Genomic DNA, 27569 nt, shown 5'->3' on the forward strand with positions numbered 1-27569 from the left:
GAAAAATCTTAATTTAAAAAAAGGTAATAAGACTCCGATGAAATATAAACTATAAATACAGACCAGGATAATAATGTATTTCATTCCTTCGCTTCTTATTTTGTCAACAAACTGAGGCAGGTCCTGGAAGTCTTTACCAATTGTGAAATCTAATTGTCTTTCCATGTAATCAATGTCTGTGTATTGTACATCCTGAAAAATATGAGAATTGCAGATTGCAGTAGTGGGGCAAGAATCACAAGCATAAGTGTATCGCATTTTATCATACTTATGAAAACATTAACAATATAAAAGTTTCACTTGATCAGAAAGAGAATTAATCAGGTAATGCAATACTCAGGAATAAAAGTAGAATGTAAGAATGCCAAATATTTTAGGAACAAGTTCACATAAATATTTTGTTAACAGTCCATTTTATAATTTTGGTTTAGAAGTCAAAATTATTTTAAGTCAGTATATTTTATCATGTAATTCCCAGAGAAAACAGGGACAGAAGTAAAGGATTTATGACATTATAAAATTATGTTAAATGGCAATTCGGAATTTTGTACAGTGTGTACAGAAATAGGCATTGCACTATTTCTGGAAAAAATAAAGCAAATATAGGGTAATTTCAAATAATTCTAATATTGTCAAAGAGAAAGAAAGAATCACTAGTAAATTCATTAAATAGTGTAAGATTTTTTCTTCTTTTTTTAATCAACAACATCAATTTTGAAATAATAACCCAAGCTAAGATAAGCAAAATAATAAAATAAGTATTTGCAGATATCTCTAATAAATGTTTGAATGTTATCATGAAATTTTTAATTAGGCCTAAGTAACAAATTTGTTAATTATTTTCTGTAAATAGACATTAGCTTAATTTTCTTCTATTATAGTTGTTATAAAATATATGACAAATATAGTGGATGGCCCTTTTTATTTTAAAAAAATGGGGGGAAAATTTTCTTTTCTTTTAAAAAAAATCCCATTTGCATATTTCTATCTCATCCACTATATAGCTAATATCCTCATAATACCATGCTCAGGAATCAGATATTGAATTGTACTATATATACTCAGTCTTATAATGAAGTCCATCTCATTCTTCTTAGAATGAGTACTTATATACATCTACCACTCTAGATTCCCATTCTTAAGTGTTACCAGGCAAAACTCTGAATTCCTTACTACTAAAGTATAAAATTACAGGAAATAATTATTTCTGGATTTAGGAATATTTATTTTCTCAAACATTGAGGCATAAGATATTTTGCCAGCCCTCTAATTCTGTAGTCTAATATTACAAGTATCTACCCCAGGGAAAAAAGTACAGTTTTATCTCCAATTCTTCCCTGTAATTTGTTACATTCGTTAATGGAACAGTTCTGTGGACCCTCTCTCCCATCTATCGAGAATATGGGAAATGTGTCTGACTATCTATGAAACCCAATGTTGATGAGAGAAATACAAATGCACAGTGACTTATTCAATACAACTCAGGAGCATGGAATAGGAGAAAAACAGAAAAAAAAAATTGTATTATTACTTTTTCTTTATCAATCTTAAAAAGATTTTACATTTTATAAAAATTTTATTTCCAATTTATTAAGCGCTACTAAAGACTAAGCCTTGATTTTTGCCAAATGCTAAAAATAATTTTAAAGCGCATGTGTTTATTTCACTCTGATTTTCTACAAGACACATTTAAAACATTTTTAAAAGTATGTACATACATAGGGGATCTGAGCAGCTGTCATACTTGCATACAGCTCCTCAATCTCTGAGGTATTTTTGTAGCCATAACGACATAACTGGAATCCCAAAGCCCAATAAGCTGGCATGACTGGTCGGCCGATTACCTTTAAAAACAAAAATTATTTGTGAACAAAGAGAATTACTTATGGAGAGAATTTTTTTTTTTTTTTCTAAAAACAAACTCAATCATACTTCGTGGTATTGCTTTGTTGCAACTTCTGGAGCTGGGCCCAAAAACATATAAAAGTCCAAGATTCCTCCAACTGTACGGTAAGTTAGAGCAGGCGTGGGCTGAAATGTCACATCTAGAAGTTCAAAACGTGATTACATTGTTATCTGTGTACAAAATATTATTTATTAAAAGTCACAGAAAACACGAGAAATTTGAAAAATATGATGGTTTTACCCATTGCGTTGCTGTTTAGGAAGAGAACTCCATGAGCATTGTCCTCATCTTCCAGAGTCATGTGGTAGGGATGAAATCCATAGGAATTTAGTTTATACTAAAAAAAATAAATAAATAAACATAACATATATTCAGATGATAAGACCATGTCAAGTTTGTCAATGTAATATTTAAATTATAGGAAGTTAAATGTTACTCCTTGCACAAATAAACTGAATTATCCATATTTCCCTTAGAAATTGATCTTTTCATTATTAGAACTATGATTGCTTCAGATCATGCAAATAAATATACAGATATGTAATACCCACAAAACTGTCTCATATTGATGTAACAGCCCATTGGTTTTAGGGTAATTGGGTCTCTTTTTACAGATTGTATACGTTAATTTATTTTATAAAGTTGTACTTCTTTTTCCATAATTTAATTTCATTAAAATGATTAAACTATTCAACTTCTTAGGTAATTGATATGATCATTATCTAAGTTTATATACTTTCTATTTAAAATTATAACATATAAATATTTAATTACATTTTAACTAGATTTTTTATATTTTAAAATAAATGAACTATATACTTAGGGTCATGAAATGACTTGCCAAGGGTCACAACATTTATAAGATGATGATCCCCCCAAAAAACTAGTATCTGTGACCCATAAGAAATCCAAATAATTGAATAGCATGTGAAAGAAAATTTGCATATTGAGAATAAAGGGTATATTAACTTAATAGTGCCAAGGCTAATGTTGAAGGATTTTAAAGAAGTAAAGTTTGATAAAATATATTTTTCCAATTAGATATAAATGAAAAACCTCCTTCATAAGTTGAGTGTGAAATATTGTGCTGCAAAAAGAGTTGTTTAGGCACCTAACAAAAAAATCTAGCTAAAAGATGCAATTAGCATATCCTCTAAGTAAACATCACATGTGGCACATGGAGATAAGCTAGTATTTTATAAAAAAATGTATTTTTTCATGATATGTCTAGAATGACTGAGGAGACAGAAGGGCTAGGCAGTCAGAGATGGGACCTTGGGAGGGAAGGAAGAGAGGGGAAGTCCTAGAATAGCAGGACCTTGAAGACATGGACAGGATACAGTCTGCTGACTGCATCACAGAGACAAACAGAAGGACTTAGACCTGAACCCGGCTAAGGCAACCCAGCTGGGTGGGGAAAGAAGGGCTCCAGTGTCTAGAGATGTGAACTGTAAAATGTATGGATGTTGCTAAGACCAACAGCTTGCAGATAACTAATCACAAGGCAGTGAGGCCTATAACCAATCATAACTATGTTACTAGGCAGAATTCTATGAAAGGACCAATCAGGAGCTAACAAGGCATGTATCTACCACTAAACAAAAAAGCTCTCTCTCTCTCTCTCTCTCTCTCTCTCTCTCTCTCTCTCTCTCTCTCTCTCTCTCTCTCTCTCATCTGCCTGTGGCAGTGGATGTGCTCCCCTGTGCCCACCCAGCTTCTGGCCATGTAGGACTCCACACATGGACTAATGGACTCGAATTAGCTTGGATGCTGAACCACACAAGGCTGCAATGCAGAACGGAAGCTCTGTACACCGGCCTGCTTTGGGAACCCCAGCAGCACCTTTCCCACAACTGGCCTGGGGGACATGGGACTTTGGAACCTGAGGCAAAGAAGCTTTCATGGGTAACCTGCTCTGGACCCTCCTCCTGCTGAGACCTGCTTCAGGGAGTCTGTCTTTGTCTCAATAAAGTTTGCTTCCACCTACTGTTTTTGTTCCCCAAGCTCATTTTTCAATTTTGTGGAGACAACACACTCGGACCTGAACACCGTTTTTTTTTTTGTTTGTTTCATAACTATAGCTGATATTCGTTATGCAGTGCATTAAATATTCATGATGTGTATTTAATTAGTAAGTGGAAACACTGGGGAAAGTGACATGAGCTTATCAAAACACTTTTTAAAAGATGTAACTAGCAGGACGGACTCATAAAAATGCACAACTGCAGCGGTATGTCAGAAAGGAAAAAGTTGGCATCGAATCGTTAAGAAGGAAAAGAAAAAAAGTTAAAGAGAACTCTATTCAGTTACTTTCTAAAAGCTGGGAGTAGACATGGATTTGGCAGGGGATGCCGAATCTCAATGCTCTTTCTCCGCAGTTGAGATAAGGAATTGGGTCACTGCTTCATCCCTCACTGTACTCAAAGTGATCCATCTAATCCTCTACTTCTGCCAGTAATTGATGGTGACTTTTTGTTTGTTTTTCAAAAAACCATTGAAGTAACTCTGTGGATCTCCAGCACCTCTGTCATTGCTTCAATACCAAAGTAACTGAACAGGCCTTCATAGAAGTGCCTGGGACCCTGATCGTGGTACTCGTTGCCTCATGAGATAGCTGAAAATTGATACTTACACCAGGGGGTTGGTCTCTTGTGAACATTCCCCAAGTGTGCCAGTTTAGATCTCTCTTAAATGATGTGTGTTCCACTTCCCCAAAACCATATATATATTCTGATGGCAGGCGAGTAGATATCTGAATGAACTGGTCATTAAAAGTAAATCCAGGTAGCTGAGAATCCCAGCTGAAAACAAAAGAAAACAATTCTTATTTCTGTAAACATTTAGAAAATCGTACCACAAATAACAATGGCGATTCTCAAATATTGAAAAGTATACCTTTGCACCAGGACTTTTTTACAAAATGGCTGAGTTTGTTAACTTTTGAAACAAAATTATTTTCAAAACAAAATTTTTTTGTAATACATACTTTTCCTTATTATTTGTATCCATTCTGACAATATGTTGTTAAAACAACTGGTCAACATCTTCTCAAAGATAGCATGGCAAGTTAAATTACATTAAAGTATCTTTTAGTATATTATAATTCTATACAAATAGAGAATTTCACACAAAAACCAAAACATTTTTCTTAAATTTATTCATTATGACATAAAAATATCTAGATGTATATATATTAATTTCCTTTCATTAGTGCCTAGCTAAATAGTATTAATCAAATTCTAGAACCAATTAAACTTTGATTATAAAAGTTCTAATAAAATATTTACATAACACATTTCTAATTACTTATTTTGCTAAAATTAATCATGATTTTTAAGAGGAGTCTTGGTTTGGTTCTCAACCTGCTTTGAAAAAAAAATCTGAATATCCTATATAATAAAGAGGAATATGCAAATTAAGCATCACTCCAACACACAAGATGGACACCACAAGATGGCCAGCAGGGGAGGGCAATTCTGGGCAATCAGGCCAGCAGGGAAGGGCAGTTGGGAGGGACCAGGCCTGCAGGAAAGGGCAGTTAGGGGTGACTGGGCCAGCAGAGGAGGACAATTGGGGATGATAAGGACTGTAGGGGAGGACAATGGGGGGAGAACCAGGCCTGCAGGGTAGGGTAGTTGGGGGGGACCAGGTCTTAAGGGGAAGGCAGTCAGGGGGAATCAAAACTGCAGGGGAGGGCAGTTGCAGTTGACCAAGTCAGCAGGGGAGAGCAGTTAGGGGGAGCCAGGACTAGAGGGGAGAGCAGTTAGGTGCAATTGGGCTGGCAGAGGAGCAGTTAGACATTGATCAGTCTGGCAGGGGAGTGGTTAGGGGGTGATCAGGCTGGCAGGCAGAAGTGGTTAGGGGCAATCAGGCAGGTAGGCAGGTGAGCAGTCCTGGATTGTGAGAGGGATGTCTGACTGCCCATCTAGCCCGATCCTTGAGGAGTCCCAGATTGGAGAGGGTGCAGTCCGGGCTGAGGGACAACTCCCCCCTCTATGCATGAATTTCATGTACTAATAAAATCTATCACATCCAAAGTGTAAATGACATTTTAGACAATCCTTAATGATAGTCCTATTATGCTCTAATTGTTTAGGTTAAAAATGTTAAAGTAGATCAATTTATTTAATACAACTAAAACCATTTTTAGTATGATGATACTCTAGCACAGTGAAAGCTATGGAAATAATCATCTTTCTTTCCCCCTCCTAGGATAAAATCAAGATATTGTTATTTTCAAATAATTCAATCACTTACATAACTCTTCCTGTGCTTCTTCGTCGAATCTGGATGCCAAAAGGATTTTCCTTGATTTCAACATCATAAAGTCTATTTTCATAAGTACTTGTAGGTGTGGCTGGAATGTTTAATGGTACTGGAACTTGATATCTCTTTTTTTGGGGGTCAAAAATCTATTGGAGATAATAATAAAAATAGAAACGTTTTGCTCTAATTTGGTGACATGTTATATAAATATTTTAAAAATTAAATGATGGCTCTAATAAGAATACATATAATGCTTGTTTACATAATTCTTAATTCTGTATCTATGGCATATATATATGTATATGTATATGTATATGTATATGTATATTCCAAAAATGTATAATGTATACACACTCTAAAGGCAATGTTTATTAAAATACATTTCATTTTCAAATATAATAGAATCTGAAGCTATCAGCTATTACAATTTGTATACATTTTGGGGGGACACATATATACATCTACATATAGATATTCATATATTCAATCCCATGTAGATACATAAACAGATAATGAGATCAAATTACCTTCTGTGTTTTATGCTTTTTTTAATTTTGTAATTATTTTCTCCACATAATGATAAATCGTCAAAATCAGATTTAAGAGACAAATAGTCTCCTATATGAAGATACAAAATTATTTATCACTTCAGTTTAGACACAATAGATGTTTTAATATTTTTGTCATATGTATGATCCCACATATTAATGTAAACATATATTTATTCATGCTTTCATTTCCTCAGCACATGTCTTAATAGTAAAGGATTAGGTAAGAATGTACTAATATTTGTAAGGTCCTTGATACCTATTTGTAAACTGTTTGTCAGAATTAGTGTACTAATGACTATTCTCACCAAAATGTGTGCTCTGGTACTATTTTATGGTACATTAAAAGTGTTTATTTTTTAAATTGTCCTTTATTTCCTTGATAATGTCAACCAATGTTTTTCTACATAATTATTCAAAATTGAGATTTCCCACTCTTTGAATTTGTCTCTTATTCTTTTGATTATTAAGACTGTATTATAATATTTTTATTTCCAATTATTGCTTCTTTTATTATATGCATGTTTTTTGATCTTAATATTTTTCTTGTTTGCGTAAGTTGAAATTGCTTGCTTTTTATGACCAAGGTATCTGATATTTAGTCATTTTTTGTTTGTCTTCTAATTTTTATAGTGTTTATTAATGTTGAAATGTAATTGTTTCCATAGGAAATACATAGATTTTTATCTCTGATTTTTATGTCTTTATTATATCTATAATTTGAAAGATGTTTACTAACCAGATACAAGATAAATATGCAGCTAGTTGTTTTCTGAGCTTATGTTTTAATTACTATATATATATATATATATATATATATATATATATATATATATGGCTAATATGCAAAGTTTGATCGCTCAGTATGACATACACTGACCACCAATGGTCAGCATGAAACAAAGGAAGGCTCCAGTAGGCAGCTGGAAGGCCCCTATAAGCCCTGACCTCTAGCCAGGCCTAGGGACCCTACCCATGCATGTATTTTATGCTCTGGGCCTCTAGTCATATATATAAAACTACATAAATACATGTTATCATTATATGTTATATATACATATATATTTTATGTCATCACTGTGATAAATTGTGAGGTTATTCTAATGGCAATTATGCTGTTGTAATTTTGTAAATATAATCTATTTTTTGGATAAACTTTAAGTATTGTTATTGTCATGTTTACTTTTACAGATAAATATAAAGGTTCTGTTATTAAATCTCCAATAATATTCAATTAAGATTTCTATGAAAACTATTTTAAAGCATCAATTGATAAAAATGAGTTAACATTTTAAAAATTGAATGTCATTAGGATTTCTCAGTACTTATTTAATATCTATCAGCACTTTTTAATACTTACTTTTGCTTAGAGTCAGTCAACTCACTTCTATGATTTTAAATATTTTTAGTATTTATATGATTGTTCTTCTCATTTGATTTTGCCAATTGGGTTTGCCACCATTTCAAGTTCTATATGGTGAATGATATTGTACAGTAAAACATTTTTTGGAAACACATTTTATATACAGTCATTTTGCTGATCTTATTATCTGTAATAGTGTTGTTTTTAATGGATTCTTTTGGAGGTCTTAAGTGAAAAATAGTTACATATAAGTGTAACTTTTGAAAGAAATAGGTATGGTTTTTTTTGTATATGTTAAGGCATTAAACAAGAAGATTTAGATAACTGTAAAAATAATGGAAATAGTAAGCATCCTGTTTCGCTTTTTTAAAAAAGTTTATTTTAATGATATTAGCAACATAGTGCATTCTAAATGATTTATCTATTTAGGAATAATTTATATATATAAAAGGCTAAGCGACTGTGTGACAATCTGACCAGACAGGAGGCATAACACACACTGACCACCAGGGACACTCAACGCAGGAGCTGGGGAGCTGCAGTGACTTGGCAGCGGCAGTTCTTAGGCGACACACCCCGGAACCAGAGGGAGGGAGCCTGATTTCTCGCAGGGCCATGTGATGCCACCTTTGGCCATGGGTTATGTTGTTGCTGGGGCACTGTTGGCCCCATATCTGGTTTACTGCACACTTGCTTTTGTGTCCCACACTCTGTACAACAGCAACTTTGCAGAGTGCCCACTCACCCTCCGGGACCCCTTGGGGGATGATAGAGACCCAGGTTGAGGGACTCCACCTGCCAGAGGGACCCCACTCATTCCACTGATGCCCTTCGAGCTGGCACTGCCCAAGGTGTGGCCGGCTGGGGAGGGACCATGGGAGGTTGGCTCCAAGGCGTGGCTGGCCCATCTTGCCCAGCTCTGCCCTGCCAGCTACCTTCTAATTAATTTCCTTTCAATATGCATGGATTTGTGTGCCCAGGACACTAGTTTAAATACATTTTTTAAATTTATCTTTAGTGTTGAAAGTATTATAAGTATCCACTTTCTCCCCATTTACTCCTTTTAGCCCACCCCAATCACCCCAAAAATTACTATTATATGCTTATTCACAAAGTTTGCACAAATGAGGAGCTTTATTTAATGTGCACCAAGCTATAATCTTTATAGAAAAGCAAGTCACCGATCCAATTAATAATACTTAATTCTTTACGCTAAACATACCTTGAATTGCAGCATCTCATTTTTGTGATATGTCACCTCCACACGAAGAGTTGAGATGGGTACTGAAGGTTGCTTAATTCGAGTATTTGCAGTATTCAGCTTGAGGTCAGCAGTTATACCCATTGATGAATACTTAGTTGAAGTGACTAAATAAGAGTTGTCATTTTTAGGAAAGTAACAATGAGGTGCTCCGGACGTAGTCTGAAAACACAATATATGTTTATTGACAAACACTGTAAGCAATGTAATATTTGGCTCTAAAAAATGTAAGGTAAACTTGCTTAATCACATGTTGTTTACAGATTTTATTGTTAAATATAAAATAAAATTGCAGTCACAACATAAAACATATATTATGTAACCCAAGATACCATGTACTAAAATGTTATAGACAATATTTGTATTTTAACTCTAAAAGTAGACCAATAGAGCAGAAGGATCAAATTTCTATTTCCAACTCAGAAAATAGGATGATTGTGTAGTCTTTGCAAAAATTAAGTATATTACTCATAAATTTTGATACATGCAAATTTTGATCTTCATACTGACTATTGCCTTTTGTGTGTTAACCCTCAAAAGGGACAGTACTTAAAATTATTTTATTCTACTTATACAGAACTATAATATTCCTTATTTCATGGCTGGTTCTTATATTGGTCAATTACAACTTGATCAGTACTTGAAATAAAAATACTGACAAAAGATCAGAGCTAATTGGTTTACATAGGGGTGGAAAATAGGATCTAAGAAAACCATAATAATTGTGGCACTAACGAGTAGTTGCCTTACCACAACCCATTATCCAATCTTCCTTATTTATTGAATTACTAGAGGCCTGGTGCCTGAAAATTCATGCACTGGAGGGGGTCCCCCTCTCACAGTCTAGGAGCCCTCAGGGAGGGGAGTGACCTGGTGATCAGGGGAAGGTGACACCCCCATCACACCTCTGCTGCTGTCACTGCTGGCAGTGCAAGCCATGGCCAGCCCTGGTTACCTGAGCCTCTGGCAGCCCTGGGCAGCTGCCAACTGAGGCCTGCCTGCACCTTGGGCCCACCCTAGGCTGCTAGGCTGCCACCATTTGAGGCTTACTTGTGCCTGGGGCCAGCTCTGGGTAGCTGGGAAGCTGCCATCCAAGGATTGCCTGCACTTCAGGCTGGCCCTAGGCAGCTGGGGGACAGAGTATACTTGGGGACTCCAGAGGCGGGTGCATGGAGCAGGGGACTGAGGGGGCTGGGAGCTGCCATCTTGTGGCTGTGGGTGCTGCCATCTTTGAGTACGTGGTAGCAATTATTATAGCATATTCCCTCCTTATTGGTTGTGGGCTCTGCCATCTTTGTGAGGGTGTGATGCAGTTAGCATATTCTCTCTTGATTAGACAGGATTATACTGTTGGGAGAAGAATATGCCCATCCACATTTTTAATTCTCTTTTGAGCAAGTTGTATATGACCCTCTAAACCTCCTTAAAAGAAAATGGTATAAGGTGATTAATTAGGATGCCCTTTGCACTTTTACTTTCAGGACTTGGAATGCAGATATAATGGTGGAAGCTATAAGACAAGATTGCTGATGAAAAACAAATGAGAAATATAGGACACTGATGACACTGAGAGTTGATTATGTTAGGCTTTGGATTCTTATTTGTAAAAAAAAAAAAATAAATCCTATTTTGTTTCACAAAATCAGATTTTAGCTCTCTAATATTCAAAGCTTCAAGCAATTCTTAACCGATAGGAATACTGTAATACTTATATCAACTGCATTAAACTGAATGTCAATAGAATCAGAACTATGATTGACTTCCAAAAATCGCAGAATCTATATATGTCTCTGTCATAGATAGCTTTATTTCTTCCCAATATAAATTCCTCTTTATCATTGTATAAGTGTTCTTATTTATCTTTCTTACTGTTAGTTCATCGGCATTGCTAAGTTTTTAGTCAGGATGAAAACAATCTTGCTGCATAATTTGCAGAAATAGTATAAAAACCTATAGACTTAGTATTCAACAAATCATTTTTTAAAACTTGGTTTAGCCACATAATATCTAATTAATTAAAATTAATAAGATATGTCTTTGAGTAGGTCTAATTTTATTTTTTTAAGATCCAGTTCTGTCTCTCTTCACACATGAGCATAATTTCTGAGATTTTTTAAATCTAAGGTTTCAGTAATATCAGAGCAATAGGACCCTTGAGAGTTTGTGTGATCTGATGCCAGCATCAGTACAAATGTGAAATTGGGTGAAGACAAGGATAATTTTGAGGTACAGCCAGCAGATACACCACTATTTTATTAAATGCAGTTACGTTATCCAGTGGCTGAAAAGTAACTTACACTTTCATTCCGTCTGGCATTTACTAAGAGAGGTTTGGAAAATAAATTAAGATAAAGAAAAATTTTTCTACCAGAATTCCTATTTCAAATCCCAAATGCTTATCCAGATGAATTTAGTCTCTATGCTGCAGAATTATAATTATAACTAAATTAAAATTATAATTTGTAAAGATTACAGTGAAATGCTATGTGAAAACCATAACATGTATCAAAATTAAAATTCTTATTACCTGTTGCCATATACAGCCACGTTCTTCGCAGCTTGTCTTGGTTGCAGTTTCTAGATCTGGATAACAATTAAACCTTTCATTTTCTGAGAAAAGTTGATTCCACTGAACGGTAAAATTTTTTCCAAGGTTCAACTTGAGATTGTAAATGAGGAGACTCTTTGGAGACAAAGAAAACATTAAAGATTATTTCTGACCATTGGGCAATTTAAATGTATTTAACATTTATAAAATGCAGCAACCACAGAAATTCTTCAAATCAAGTCATAAGTGCTTTAATATAATACTTAAAGAATGGAATAGAATACCACTGAAATGGCTAATGCCTCAAAACAGGAAAATGATGAGAATTATAGATACGCAGGTGAAGTATTATCTGTAAATCCAGACATAAGTTCAATAATCAGTTCTTTCATTTAATGCTCCTGAGTCTTGGGAAAAAGTGTCTACCATCAATATTTTCACATTTTTAAAGGTCGATAATGACCCCTATTAAAATGGGGTGCTATAAAGAATGAATATGTAAACTTTAAAGCACCTAGAATAATGCCTGGGGCATACTAGGTATGAAAAACACATTAGGCTCATCAAAGAAGAAAAACGTAAGAACAAATTGAGCACTTTGGTTTACATGGAGGCTCCTAGAGTCAGAGGAGAGAAATACTTATTCATACATATTTCTTTAATTTTGTCCTTAATTTTATTCATTGTTTAAAATATTTGAGGGACAAGTTAGAGGGGTGTTAATATGGCATTATGTATAAAATGAGAATATATATATTAGGGGCCCAATGCACAAAATTCATGCACGGGGGGGGGGGGGGGGGCGGTGTGCAGGGGGGGGGGGGTAGGATGTATCCCTCAGCCCAGCCTGCACCCTCTCCAATCTGGGACTTCTGGAGGGATGTCCAACTGCCCTTTTAGGCCCAATCCTACAGACAGTCGAACATCCATCTCACAATACAGAACTGCTGGCTCCCAACTGCTCACCTGCCTTCCTGATAGCCCCTAACCCTTTCTGCCTGCACACCCCCTAACCTCTTCCCTGACAGCCTGATTGATGCCTAACTGCTCCCCCACCAGCCTGTTTGCCCCTAACTTCCCTCCTCTGCCAGCCTGGTCACCCTTAACTGCCCTACCCTGCAGGCTTGATCACCCCCATCTGCCCTCCCTTGCAGGCCTGGTCCCTCTCAACTGCCTTCCCCTTCTTGCTTGATTGCCCACAACTGCCCTTCCCTGCAGGTCTGGTCCCTCCCAACTGCCCTCCTTGCTGGCCATCTTGTTGCAGCCCATCTTGCGTCCACATGGGGGCAGCCATCTTTGACCACATGGGGTGGCCATCTTGTGTGTTGGAGTGATGGACAATCTGCATACTACTCTTTTATTAGATAGGATATATTAGAGACGGACAGAGAGAGATTATATATCTATATTCTATCCACAATTATTTATATTATTGGAATATTAAGAAGTTATATTTGGTTATTATTTATATAACATGGGAATAAATGTACATAATTTGTCCCAGAGTTTCATCTATATAGCTTAGTTTTTTTATCCCAGTATATTTTTATAAATCTACATTCAAGAATATTTTTTATGAAAATCAGATTAGGAAACTATGTCTACTAGTATCTGTTCAAATCATTATATAAACATAAAAATAGACATAAGTAAGTTGAGACTGCAAAGGCAAAATAAAATATTTTTGTATTATGTATTCTTTATAATCTGTTAGAGTCATAAAATCCTCAAATAAACTTGTACTATTTAATTTCTATTGATTTATTTCTGTTGTCCCTAGGAATATATAAATTATACTATATTTACTAAGTAAAAATAACTTAGCCAATACATATTTTTATAGAAGTCCCTAAGTGAAAAACTCTGAGACAGGAGTCTTAAGAGTTAGACAAAAATACTCTGAAAATATTGTGTATCTAAAATAATTTATAATTTATTCAGGTAGATATTACTAATAATTCAGTATTATACTGTATAAGTGGTAGAAAAGTAAATACCACTAAAAATCACTTCTGTATTTTAAATTATTATTTTTAATATTTAATTACATACATTTATTACCCAAAGCAACATTATGATTTAAATATCTCATGTTATAAATGAGGAGGCTTAGATAAAGAAAGATTAATTTGATATGTTTAAATGCACATATTTTCCTTTCTAGTACACCTTTCAAAAAAGCATAAAGTATAATACGGATCTTGTACTAGAAGGGTTGTAAACAAAAATTTGAAGAAACATATACAAAGTATATTGAGGACAATGAAAGTTCATGAAAGAAGAAGTAGAAAGAATAATTAAAGATGTGGCTTAAATCACACCTGAGAGTCTTAAAGAAGAAGCTAAAATATTTAGACTATTGTATGCAATAGATGTATCTTAAGAGTTCAGAGTAGGAAAATGATATAAGAAAATACTAGGAAGGTACAGATAAGTGTTATTAAAGATAAAATTAAACAGGGAGAAGTAGCAATGAGATGCCTTAACATTGATTTCTAAATATAAACTGGAATGATGTAAAGTGGAATATTGGCAGCACAAGGAGAAGAAAATTAAAAAAAAGAAAGATATGTCATAAAGGAAAACACAAAAGCCTGAATGGTTATGCAATGTTAAATATGAATATATGACAAGAAAAATATTTTAAAAGACGATATTTACCTTGGTGGAAGCATCATAAGTGTAATTGTTGTGAGTCTGCATTGGTTGATTATTTTCTTTCACTGTAACTTCTGTAACACCGTCTGTGAGCCCCAGGATTTTAATAGTCTCAAATGCTAAAGCAGTTCCTTCTTGGTATGATGAGTGTGTGCAGGTGATATCTAACTTGTTCTGCAAAAAAATATATAATATTCTATACTAAACATAATGAAATAACAATGCAATTGTGAAATAGGAAGAAAACCAATCATCTATCCTTCCATTTCCACCAGCTCTCCATCTCAAAATAGCATATATCATATAAATACAGTATACCCATTAGTAATTCTTCAATTTTTTGTGAACATGCCATAACATTTATTATCAAAGATTAAAACTAACATATATCCTTTCTACTGCAGCCCTAATGTTGAAGAGTAATTTAGTTTGGGGTGAAAATAATATATAAAGAAACCCAATACCTTATTAATTATTCAAAATTAACCTTTTCCTCCTCACCTTAAATCCATGATAACTATTGCTATGACTGATATATCAAAATATATTCAGGTAACTTGAGATTATTTTTCTATAGCATGTTGTGTTTTTTTTTTAAATCAGACATAATACTTTAAGAAAAAGTCTCAAAATGTCTGTGCATCAATTCATCATTAAGTTATCTATCACATTTAAATATTTTAAAATGTAAGCTAACAGCTTATTTATAATTTAACAATTTAATTTCATAATTTATTTCATTTCTTTATATTGCAATAAGATGTAAATGTGAACATATTTTTAAAAATTCATAATAAAGGCATAATCCAGACATCAACGGGATATATATTTAACTGTGTCCAAGGAGAATGCTTACATTGGAAGCAGAGAATATGTAAAAAATGTAGTTGCCTCTTTCTATGGTATCTGAAAGGAAAAAAAAAAGAAGTTATTAGAACACATTGTAAGGTTAAAATTTCTGCTCTATTTTTACATTTATACAACATGAATTTTGGCCCTGGATGGTGAGTTCAGTGGTTAGAGCATCAGCCCATGACCCAAAAGGTCACAGGTTTGATTCCCAGACAAGGTCATATATCTGGGTTGCACGTTCAATCCCAATCAGGCTGTATACAGGAGGCAATCAATCGATGTATCTCTCTCTTTCCCTCCCTTTGTCCTACTCTCTAAAAATCAGTGGGTGGGATGAACAAAACAAACAAAAAAGAACTTTGAAAAAATTATCATTTATTAATAAAGCAAATTAAACAAGTTCTCCATTTTAATTAAGGTTTTTATTTACGTCTAAATAAAGTGATCTTGGTAGTATAGTTTCCAGTAAGTAAAGATAATGAGTGCATATATGTTTAGTTCAGTTTTTTTAAAAATGCTAAAATGCTTATGGAAATTCTTAGAAAACAAAACTTATAATAAAAATTAATTTTTATTAACATTTTTCTTTAACAGAAAAACTTAAAATTATGACCAATGTTTTTTTCAAAGAAACAGAGTAAAAATATAAAGGGGATCCTAGGATTTATATAATGCTCTCAATAACATTAATTTACTTATAATTTTAATCCTAGGAAATAAAATTAAAATCAGAACCTAAATTTAAGGTAATTTGGTTGTTTTACTTACAAATTAATTATTCATAAAACTGTCATTTTATCTTTCCAAAGCACACAATTATATAAATATCATCTTTAGTAATCTGATTTAGTCATACCTTCATATTTTTATTCATCTTTTTATGTAAAGGTAGATAGCCAATATCAAATTTTACAAGTAGAAAAAAAGAAATATATTTGGGATATTTATATCATTAAAGAAACAAAAATAATATTAAAATCAAGTTCAACATGCTAACAGCAGAGGTATTATCTCAACAACATTTTTTTATTGATGTTTATAAATAATTTAGTTTGCTAGAGTCAACTTTTATGCCATTTTTATGTAGTAAATGTTTGGCACCTATTTTCATGGGCCAGCTCACTCTAGTGTTCTTAGGCTTTAAGATATTTGATAAAAATTAAGAAGGTTAGTGTGCTGGAGTAGAATGATACATGCAGGGCCTCAGGGAATAACTAAAGAAAGAGAGAATGTGTGCACAAAAAAGTACAGGTAATAGTGAGTGCTTTAAATCTTGGTAAATACTTTAGCTCCTAACTGAGTGAAACAGAAAAGTGTTATATGATCTTGAGCAGAGATGGATGATTTAATCATTTTTTTTTGAAAGAATGCCTCTACCTGCTGGATTGTAAATAGAATGTAAAAGGGTTTATTTAACAAAATCTATCCTATCTAATAAAATAGTAATATGCAAATTAACCATCACTCCACTACACCCACAAATATGCCCATCAGCTAATCAGGAGTGGGTATGCAAATTAACCTAACCAATATGGCTGTGGCTACGGAACAAGCAGGAGGCTTGGGTTTCTCGGAAATGGAGAGAGCCAAGCTTTCCGCCCACTGTGGTGGGCCCAGGCCTCCATTCAGGGCTACAAAATTTCAATTATATCGATAGAAGATAAACAAATCCCAACAAAAATGGTGCAGCCATGGAGCGAGTAAGAGGCTTGGCCCCACTCCAGGCTAATAAGTTTCAATTATAAAAGATAAATAAACCTCATATACCGGGACCTCCACTTAGGTTGCTGGGGAATGTGGACAGCCTGTAAACCACCACAGGACCCTTGCCCAGGCTGCCCCATGCCCTAAGGGACACCCACCCTGATCCAGCACACCTTTCAGGGAAAACCAGTTGGCCCCCACCCATGCACCAGACCTCTATTCTATCTAATAAAAGTATAATATGCAAATTGACTGTCACTCCAACACACAAGATGGCTGTCCCTATGTGATCACACGATGGCCACCACAAGTTGGCCAACGGGGGGGAGGGACATTTGGGAGGGACCAGGCCTGCTAGGGAGTTCATCCCTTGAGGGGTCCTAGATTGGAGAGGGTGGAGGCTGGGCTTAGGAACACACATCCCCGTGCACGAATTTTGTGCAGCAGGCCTCTAATCTATATATCTATACATCTATACATCTATACATCTATACATCTATACATCTATAGATCTATACATCTATACATCTATAGATCTATACATCTATACATCTAAATATCTATATCTATATATCTATATATCTATATATCTATATATCTATATATCTATATATCTATATATGCACCTAAGTGACAATTATGACCGAACAACCCAATGACCAGTCAGTCAGTTGCTATGATGTGCACTGACCATCAGGGGCCAGATGCTCAATGTAGGAGCTACCCTCTGGTGGTGAGTGCACTCTCACAGTGAGCCAACCTACCATAGTCCACCCCCTCCACTGGCTGGCTAGTCAACCTCCTGCAGTCCCTTCCCCCAACCACTCAGCCCTGAATGATCCCTCCCTCCTTGCCCAGGCTGCACTGGCCCAATCCAGGCTGGCCGGTCAATCTCCTGTGATTCCTCCCGCCCTCTGAGAGTGGACAAGATGGCCCTGATTTTTGCCGGCCAGGACCAGGAATCACACCTGTGCACATATTCATGCACCAGGCCTCCAGTAGACTTATTAAACACTTAAATAGCTAATGTAATGAGAAAGTAAATGGTAGTGATGACAGAGATGGCCTGATGAGGGAACCCAGGTAAGGTAGAACCATGAAAAATTCCCAGGTTGAATAAAGAAATCAATTCTAGGGTTTTCAGCATTTTGTAGAGATGAAATTATCATCAACTGTCAAGAGGAAGACCATATGTAGAGCAGATATGTTGTGGTATTAGTTATTGTGGTAATCCATGTTCCACAGATAAAACTTGATAAAATAGGATTTTTCATAGATTCCATATTTTCAAATTATAAGAGAGCACATCAATAAGACTACTTCTTGGAATTAATTTAGAAATATTTGGATGTTTAAAGATACAGAATCATCTTTAATACACAGAGAAGTAGTGCCCTATAAAATAGGAGCTAAACTATTTTGTATACACATATATTAAAAACATATCTCAGAGCACTCTACTAAGATAAATCGGATACAAATACTCCACAAAATTATGAAGAAAACTGAAATAGACAAATTATAGCCAAACAGATATATTTACTATTGGCATAATTAGATATTTGAAAGAATTGGTTCTTTATACTCATGGTTTATTGAATTCCCAAGTTTGGGCTCATGAAATAAAATTAAAGACACAATTGAAATAAATTGTGAACCATTTATATAGTAACATTCTTATAAAATAATTTGACACATTTAAATATATTTCTCTTTGCTTTTACTATTTTTAATCACTATATACTATTTTTAATCACTAGAATCATGTAACACAGTTGAACATTTGATGTGATTTTTACATGTGGATTTAACTAGTTTAATTAAGAAGAAGAATCTGATAAACTCTACACTTGTCAAAGACATTTACAATGATCCAATAGACAAAACTAAATATTGCTATTAAAATATAATTTAAATAACAATGTTAAATTTCATTAAGTAACATAGACCCTAAAATATATTAAAAACAGGAATTAAAAACTAAAACCTGTTACAGTTTTGAAACGAATGCAACTTTATATGAATAAAGTCAAAAATTTCCATCAGAATGAACATTTAAAAGCCTATCTTATCTCCTTGCCTGGCCAGCGTGGTGCAGTGGTTGAGCGTTGACCTATGAACTAGGAGGTGATGGTTCAATTCCTGGTCAGGACACATGCCCGAGTTGTGGGCTGGATCCCTGGGGGGAGCATGCTGGTGGCAGCCTATCAAGGATTCTCTCTCATCATTGATGTTTCTATTTCTCTTTCTCATTCCCTTCCTCTCTGAAATCCGTAATAAAAAAAGAAGCATATCCCCTTTGAGACTTACCTTTAGTTTCTCCATCATCCCAGAAAAAGTCTCCATTTGCTCTGTTATTTTCATCTAATGCAACTATCAGTCCTAGAGGGTTCTTCCGGCTGTTAAGTTTATAAGCATATATGATTAAAAATAAATGCATAATATTAAAAATTTCTCTAAATATGTTCATTTCAAACTAAAGTTTTTTTATGAATTCCACATCCATATGTGAAGATATTAATAAAGTTCATGTATATGCTTATTAATAATTTTAATGATGAAATAATTTGTGAGATTCTAAGATAAATTAAAGGAATGAATATAATAAATACAGAATTTCTTGGAAGCTAAGACACCAGCAATTCAAAAATAGTATATCTCAATTAAAATGAGAAAAATTTAAATATATCTTATGAATGCTCAAAACATCATATATTTGTCACATTTCAATTAATCCCAAATTGCATTGTATCAAGGCTACATCTTATATACGAAGTAATGAAAAGCCTAACAGTTGTAGGCACTTAATGAGATCTCTAATAATCTTAGAAAGGAAGCTAATTCTAGTATAAAAAATGGGGCATGGGATCACTAAAATTTTTCTGTTGTATATCATTTTAGGTTTTCAACCTAAAATAATACCCCTGAAGCTAAACTATATTATATTCCTTCCAGCACACATTCACCAAAGTGTATGTTTCTCTTGTTTAGCACAGCTTTAGAGTATAAGCCGTTGTTCTAAGAACAGTCACGAAACAGTTACAGTATTAAAGTAAACAATGCTAGAATGCCAAAATACTGAAATCACTAGCACATCCCTTCACTCATTAATTTGTTCCTTTAACAAATGTTTAAAGAAAACCGAAAGCCAGGTTATTAGGGGCCAGATACTATTATTTGTCTGGGTACTAAAGTAGTCAAAAGTCAAGTCCTTGCCTTTATAGAACTGTAGTCTAGAAGAGTAGATACCCTACATACACAAAGACATAAGTAATATAATTCCATATATTCTTAATGTTATAAAAAGAATACCTCAGGGTAAGGAATAGTGAGTGGCTGTGTGTTGGGGGTTGCAGAATATGAGGAAATATAAATATGTGAATTCAATATGACTCCTCTGTGCCCGCATACCCAGAATGAATGCTGCAAGATGAAGCACCTGAATTTTCAAGTTTCTTCTTTTCTTTTTTTTCTAAATAGTTCTGGGTTTGATTCTTACTGAACAATTTAGTTTCTATCTTGTTCTTTATCTAAAAAGAACTATCCACCTCATTTATCAACTTAAAAGTAAAACACTATAGCAGGATAAAAAGTACTGTGACATTTAGATATTGAAAATCCAAATATTTAAAAACTGATACTTTTGTCAAGTAAAAAATTTACTTTAACATTTCATATTTTATATGAATTAATTAACTTTACTTTATAGAATTAATTACACATATTCTATAAAGAATGTCAATACATTTTAGCACAGAAAATAGAATTCCAATATATGTATGTCTATTTTTAAAATTAATAAATTTGTATTAATAACATAATTTGATAATTTTTTATAACCAAGATGGCTAGTAAGAATTTCCTTCATATGTACAACTTCTTCTGGTGGATAACCAAACATTAATCTTAGATTCTTAAAAATTATGAAATATTGAAAGAAATTTTATTTTAGATTTTAGTTTATAATTCTTCATGTTACCTTGCCGTTGTAGTCACAGCAGGTTGCTGAATGGGGGTAATATAACCTCCTCTAAGATGTAATCCTATTTTGTCTCCTGGAAGATACATATCAACACGCTGTTTCCTCCACGTTCTTTTTGCACCCTAATATTTGAAAGTAAAGGAGATTTTTTGTTAACAGTATAAACTTTACACCCCATTTTACAATCATCAGAATGTACATGTAGAGATGATTTTAGTATGATGATTAATGTCATCCAAGCAAACATGGTTTTCTAACTTTTAAAGAAAACACATTTTTTTTTTTTAAGTTTACTAAGCAAAGTAGGGGGAAAATTAGTTCATTTTTCTAAAAAACAAACAAACCAACAACCATAAAACATAGAAAACTCTATTTCTCTGCTACAATAATTAACAATAACCTTAAGCAGCCCCATTTTATTCTTTTTTTTATAGTTAACTATGTTTCTAAAAATGATTTTTTTAAAATCAGTGTTTCTATAAAAATAAAAGATCTACTTAACAAATGTAAATGATATGCAAAATAATGCCTTTAAAAAAACACTTTTCAAAATGTCTTATTTAATTAAATAGAATGTGTGTATGAATGCAGCTGTTACCTTTTTGGGGTCGAAATAAAAAAATCTTTCCCAAATATTTAAATGTAGTATATAAAAACAAATGTTTAAGATTAGGTCAACACTCATTCTTCTGGCAATGAGATAAATATACAAAATAGAAATAGTATTAAAATGTCACCACTCCTTACTAAAATTACTCCAGACCTTTTATTTTCACAATTTGAAAATAATATAACTCTTTATATAAAAATATAACTTCATATTAACCAGGTGCAACAAAACATATGCTTGTTCACTTACAATGTACAAATCTTACACATTATTTAAAATTGGAATTATTCATTTTCTATAATAACAGAAATACTGCAAATATCGATAGATATGGTATATGTTTGGATTTAAATTTCCATGTAAAGATGTTTCACAATATAATATTTGTGAGGCTATTATGATATTAAGTTTACTTACAGTTTCATAATCATACCACGTAGCATCAGGGATGTATGCACTCACTGAATCTGCTCCCTATAATAAAGCAAGATAATTTTTATATATGTGTATATCATATCTGAAATAGTATGTAGTTCACAAGTTTATTTACAACTTAGTAAAATTTAAATATCTATCTCTACTTAAATGAGAGTTCATTATTAGTAGTACTAGAAGCCTGATGCACGAAATTCAAGCAAGGAGCCAAGCCCTTGCAGACATGTCTGCTGCCTCGACGCTTGCAGCCCGGCTTCATCCAGAAGGACTTCTGAAAGGTTGTTCAACTTCTGGTCTAATTAGCGTATTAAACTTTTATTATTATAGACAAGATCTGATTTTGAGTCTAGAAGTAAAGCTTTCTTTTTTAGAAGTAAAGTACGCAATTTTCTCCTTCCCAGTTACACATTATATATTTTAAAGGCATAAATCTAGTTAATATTTTTTTAATAATTTTTTCAAACTATCTTCCACATTTTAGAATTTAATTTGACATTTATTAGGTTGAAACACTCTTTTGAGTATTACTTATTACGAAGATGTTTTGTAATTTAGTGTAGATTTGATTATAAAACATCCCTTTAAGCAATAAATTGATTAATTTCAAAACCTACCTGCTTCAAGACTGGGGTAATAAGCAACGAGGGGCCCCACAGGAACTGAGTGTCCTCAACCCAGCTATTATTATCCTGATAAAACCTGGGGACAATGACAAAGTTTATAATATAATGATAAAACATGAGTTTACCCAAATTCCTTATTTGGTCTACCTTTACAGTTTTTCCATGGGAATGATTATTAGCTTAATTTTATATGCTTCATATGTCACTTTGAATCTATATTTCTTACATGTTTATGGTTCAATTGATGCTAGAGAGATAAGAAAGGAAGGGAGAGAGGAAAGAAAGGTAGTGGAAGAGAATAGTGTATCTGGAATTAAAAACAGTCTATCATATATTCTAAGATTTTTTTATCTGTAATAATTATTCTGTTTAATTCACTTTCTCTTATAAGATGGGTTCATAAAGTATCAGAAATCTTTTCTATTTTACATTTTGGCCTTCAATTTTTTTCATTATTAACTTCCATTTTGATTTGGATTTGAAAGGATCTTTAGTCATTTCTTAAAGAAAGGTCTTGCCTTAGTGAAGATATACAGACAAGTACAATTCATTAGTGTTGCTATCCTCCCCTCCCCCATATTACATTTATTTGCTCTATATTTAGGTGATTTTCACAATATATAAATGATATGTTTTCAATAACCCTATATTTAATCTTGCTTACTGAAATAATTTCCCTAATACATTCTCTATTTTTCCCCTACATTTTATAAATTATACTCAAGACTCATATCTCCATTAATCTTGTTCAAAACATCGTTCTATCATTCTACAGTTCATCAAATCACTTATATGAATGTAAAAATACGGAGCAGAAATCTATTTGACATCCCAATCTATCTCCATTAATTTCTTAATATATGTGCAAGTATAATTTGAAAGATAAAAGTTCTGAACATTGTACTCACTCATGAAGAAATGGCCTTGCTACTGTTTCTCCAAACTTATGGGCTTTATAAAAAAGAGTGTAGAGGTAAGGTAATAAAGTGTAACGGATATTCAAATAGTGCCTTGATGAATTAACCAAAAGAGAATTTTGTCCAAAAACTGCTGGATCTTGATGCTATGGGATAAAAAGAGAAACTGAAATAAGAAAGCTAAAATATGAATAAGAATTAATTTAGAAGCATTTAATCTATTTTTGAAAAGAAAATTGTATACATTTTAGCTTGTTCATAAAAAGATAAAATTACTCTTATTTTGTCATCGAAGTATATGAATATTTCTAGTTTTTATTTGGATAATTTTAAATTAAACTTAATTTTTAAGTAGATTTTCTCATTTAAATACACGCAAGAAGATAAAAATACATTTTAAGAAGGCAGTTTTCCACTGATATTATTTGTGGTGGATTGATTTAATGGATCACATTTTCTTGCTTTGCTGTATCCACACCTTTATTATGTCCATTGTAGCCCATCCTATTAAACACTTCGCCACTGCTTGGTTTCTTTCTTAGCTACGTGACATATTCCAGCCAGATGACACATTCAAATGAGGGTTTAAAATGTACTTCTCTCTGCCTAAACCTGTTTGGCTCAGTGGATAGAGCATCGGCCTGCGGACTGAAAGGTCTCAGGTTCCATTCCAGTCAAGGGCATGTACCTTGGTTGGGGGCACATCCCCAGTAGGGGTGTGCAAGAGGCAGCTGATCGATGACACTCTTTCATCAATGTTTCTAACTCTCTATCCCTCTCCCTTTCTCTCTGTGAAAAATCAATAAAATATATTTAAAAAAAGAGAGAGAAAAAAAAAAACAACCAAGAAAACAACTCAAGACTTCCATTCCCCTTTCAAATATAAAATAAAATAAAATGTACTTCTCTGAGGACTTGCTGCCTTGAGCCTGACCATCACCTTTGAATACTAAGTCTAGGTAGTCTGATGTCCAGGGATTTAAGATACCGAGCTACCTGGCCATTTGCGAACTTGCAACTTGGAGGAGAGTCTCTCTGCAGAGCCTAAGCTAGGTCAGCTGATGCTCAGCCAAGTACAATGATGTGATCAAACCTGCTCATATCTCCTGCTTTGAGGGTAACAGGGTTAACTAAGGGCACCAGCTACTGCCTCCCTGGATTTGGCATCATGTTTCTTACCCTGAAACCATATTTTCCTTTGGCTGCTCCCAGCTAATCAATTAGGATGGTGAGAATACTATTCAGGCCCATGGCTGGGAAATACATCATTCTTCTAATGCTCAACTCTCCCTGGAGGATGTGACATGGGACTGACTGAAATGCTTTCAAATTAAGAACCTTATAACTCAACGTGACTCACCCTATCAAACCCCCAGTCTTGGCTTCATCTCACCAGGTTCAAGTCTAATTGTGATCTAAGGTTCTCTCCACTCTTCCCTGCTCCCTTCCCTTTATCCTCCACTAGTATTTCACCAATAAATCTGTATGGTGTCTAATTATGCTATGGCATTTGCTTTGTGGAGGGCCTAGAAAAACACAGTGTGTAATATAATTCATACCAGGATTTCCCGTGAACACACATTTATTGAAAACACAGTTTCAATAGACTAGAAAGCGACTTCTCTCCCATATGTACTATTTTACTTCTGTTTTATTATGCTTCCTTCCATGTTAAATTCTGAATTGTTGTACACCTTCTCAAACAGAATCCGGGCCCTCTGTGTAATCAGTGTGTGAACTGTAAATACGTTTTTAACCACCACACACTTAACTAACTCAATGATTTACCCTAATTACCCCATTCCCTCTGAAAAAAATATGTCCATGGGAGCCCACAACATGAAATCTCAGAATTGGTAGAATAGCTCAGCATGTCCTGTACTTACGCTCCCACCAGCTCAGATACAATTTTTAAAAGCATTAATTTTATTTATCCCAATATGTCATTCCAGTTTTGTTTAGTATAGAAAGACTAGATTCAAACTGCTTTGTAAGTGGCTTTAATATTTGTGTGTTTCTTAAATGAAACAAAAACAGGAAATCCTTAATAGTATACTAGAGGCTCGATGCAAGAAATTTATGCAAGAGTAGGCCTTCCTACCCCCAGCTGCCAGCACCGACTTTCCTCTGTCTAGGACCCTGACTACCCCCAGGACCCAGGCTTCCCTTGGTGCCCTGGCTTCATCCAGAAGGATGTCCGGTCTAATTAGCATATTATACATTTATAACTATACACTAGAGGCCCAGTGCATGAAAACTCATGCACTGGAGCAGGGGACGGGGGTCCTTCAGCCCAGTCCGCCCCCTCTCACAGTCTAGGAGCCCTCAGAAACAGGAGGCGACCCAAAGATTAGGGGAAGGTGACACCCCATCACAACTCTGCTGCTGCCACTGCTGGCAGTGCAAGCCTCAGCTGGCCTGGCTACCTGAGCCTCAGGCGGCCCTGGATGGCTGGGGAGCTGAGGGGTTTGGGGGACTCTGGAAGCAGGTGGCCAGCAGAGCTGAGGGGACTGGGTGCCAACATCTTGTGTCTGTGGGTGCCGCCATCTTTGAGGGTGGGGCAGTCAATTAACATATTCCCTCCTTATTGGCTATGGGCACCACCATCTTTGAAGGTGAGACTGTCAATTAGCATATTTTCTCCTTATTGGCTATGGGCACTGCCATCTCTGTGATGGTGTGAGGTTCAATTAGCATATTGCACCTTTATTAGATAGGATTATACATTTTATGAAAGAAAAATTCCATGGAACTTGTTAGAATCCAAGAACTCAGACAGAAAAATCTTTGGCTTTAATTTAAACATTTGTGATTTAACACACTTATATATGCTTTAGATTTAAATAGAATATTCATGTAGTGACTACATTATGTTTCATAATTTCCTTATTTGACCATTTTTACATAAAAATATTTATAGGCCTTAAGAAGAGGACTTCTAACACTTGGTCATAAATAATGCTACAAGCTTTCCGACCATATTTCTTAGAGCTATAAATTTAAGTACTTTGCTAACAATAGGATTGTGTGTTATTTCAAAACAAGGAAAGCAAGTGGAATTTACCACATATCCATCAGCATTATGGTTTCTGGAAAATGGATAGAAGGCCCCAAGTTGCATCCATCTTCTACAGAGCTCTTCCGTGGTATCCACCACAAATCCACAGATATCTGCTCCAACCTAGACAACAAATATATCCATTATTCGTCATGTAAATATTCTCAAATATGCCCAGAATAACACACGTTTGGCCTCAGCGGATTAATTTGCATGACTTATAATCATGCTGTCCTACTATCTTCATATATTCTCCTTTAACCAAGTTTCTGTATTTTGCATTTTTACTACACATTTGCCTCTAATTGAATTATTCTTTTTCTTCATTATATCTTTTTACTTCTATTTTTAATTTAAACTTTATTTACTTCATTGTCTCTCTATGCCACATGTGTCAAACACAAGGCCCGCGGGCCAAATCCAGCCCGCCAGGCCTTGCAATGTGGCCCGCACCACGCTGTCATCACTGCACTCCGCTGTCAGTTTATGACATTGTCAGTTTATGACTGTTCAGTAAACCATTCGGCCCGCGATTTAGGCTGGATTTTAGATTTTGGCCCCTTCTCTGATTGAGTTCGACACCCCTACTCTATGCATTCACTTTTAACATTCATTCCTGGTTAATATTTATTAACTGGACACTAAAAGAAACAACTAATCTCAAAATACATTCTACCATTCGATATGTTTTCTTTTTTTCTGAGCAAAGCACACCATAGATGGATCTTTTTTTATTAAAATGTTTAGTTTTCTTTGTATTTGGCTTGTTATTCTTTTTTTTTCCCCTCTAGAGACTTTGCTTTTATTACACTAACATTTTTTCTTTTATTACCTATAT

At 34.3% G+C, this 27569-nt stretch overlaps 1 protein-coding gene across 1 annotated transcript in view; it reads right to left on the minus strand.

Annotated features, from left to right (window-relative positions):
- SI (sucrase-isomaltase) overlaps positions 1-27569 on the minus strand; it is a gene marked incomplete at its 5' end in the record, with an annotated part of 81336 nt that overhangs the window by 26292 nt on the left and 27475 nt on the right. The window contains 16 exons of the mRNA XM_084872645.1: positions 64-192; positions 1719-1844; positions 1933-2045; positions 2147-2243; positions 4539-4707; positions 6164-6318; positions 9306-9506; positions 11872-12027; positions 14554-14724; positions 15407-15456; positions 19417-19505; positions 21086-21210; positions 22116-22172; positions 22748-22832; positions 23665-23819; positions 26738-26854. Coding sequence (XP_084728771.1) covers positions 64-192; positions 1719-1844; positions 1933-2045; positions 2147-2243; positions 4539-4707; positions 6164-6318; positions 9306-9506; positions 11872-12027; positions 14554-14724; positions 15407-15456; positions 19417-19505; positions 21086-21210; positions 22116-22172; positions 22748-22832; positions 23665-23819; positions 26738-26854 — 1995 coding nt within the window. The remainder of the gene's footprint in view (positions 1-63; positions 193-1718; positions 1845-1932; positions 2046-2146; positions 2244-4538; positions 4708-6163; positions 6319-9305; positions 9507-11871; positions 12028-14553; positions 14725-15406; positions 15457-19416; positions 19506-21085; positions 21211-22115; positions 22173-22747; positions 22833-23664; positions 23820-26737; positions 26855-27569) is intronic.

Source organism: Pipistrellus hanaki (genome assembly GCF_964339955.1).
Source record: "Pipistrellus hanaki genome assembly, chromosome: 2".
Classification (NCBI taxonomy): Eukaryota; Metazoa; Chordata; class Mammalia; order Chiroptera; family Vespertilionidae; genus Pipistrellus; species Pipistrellus hanaki.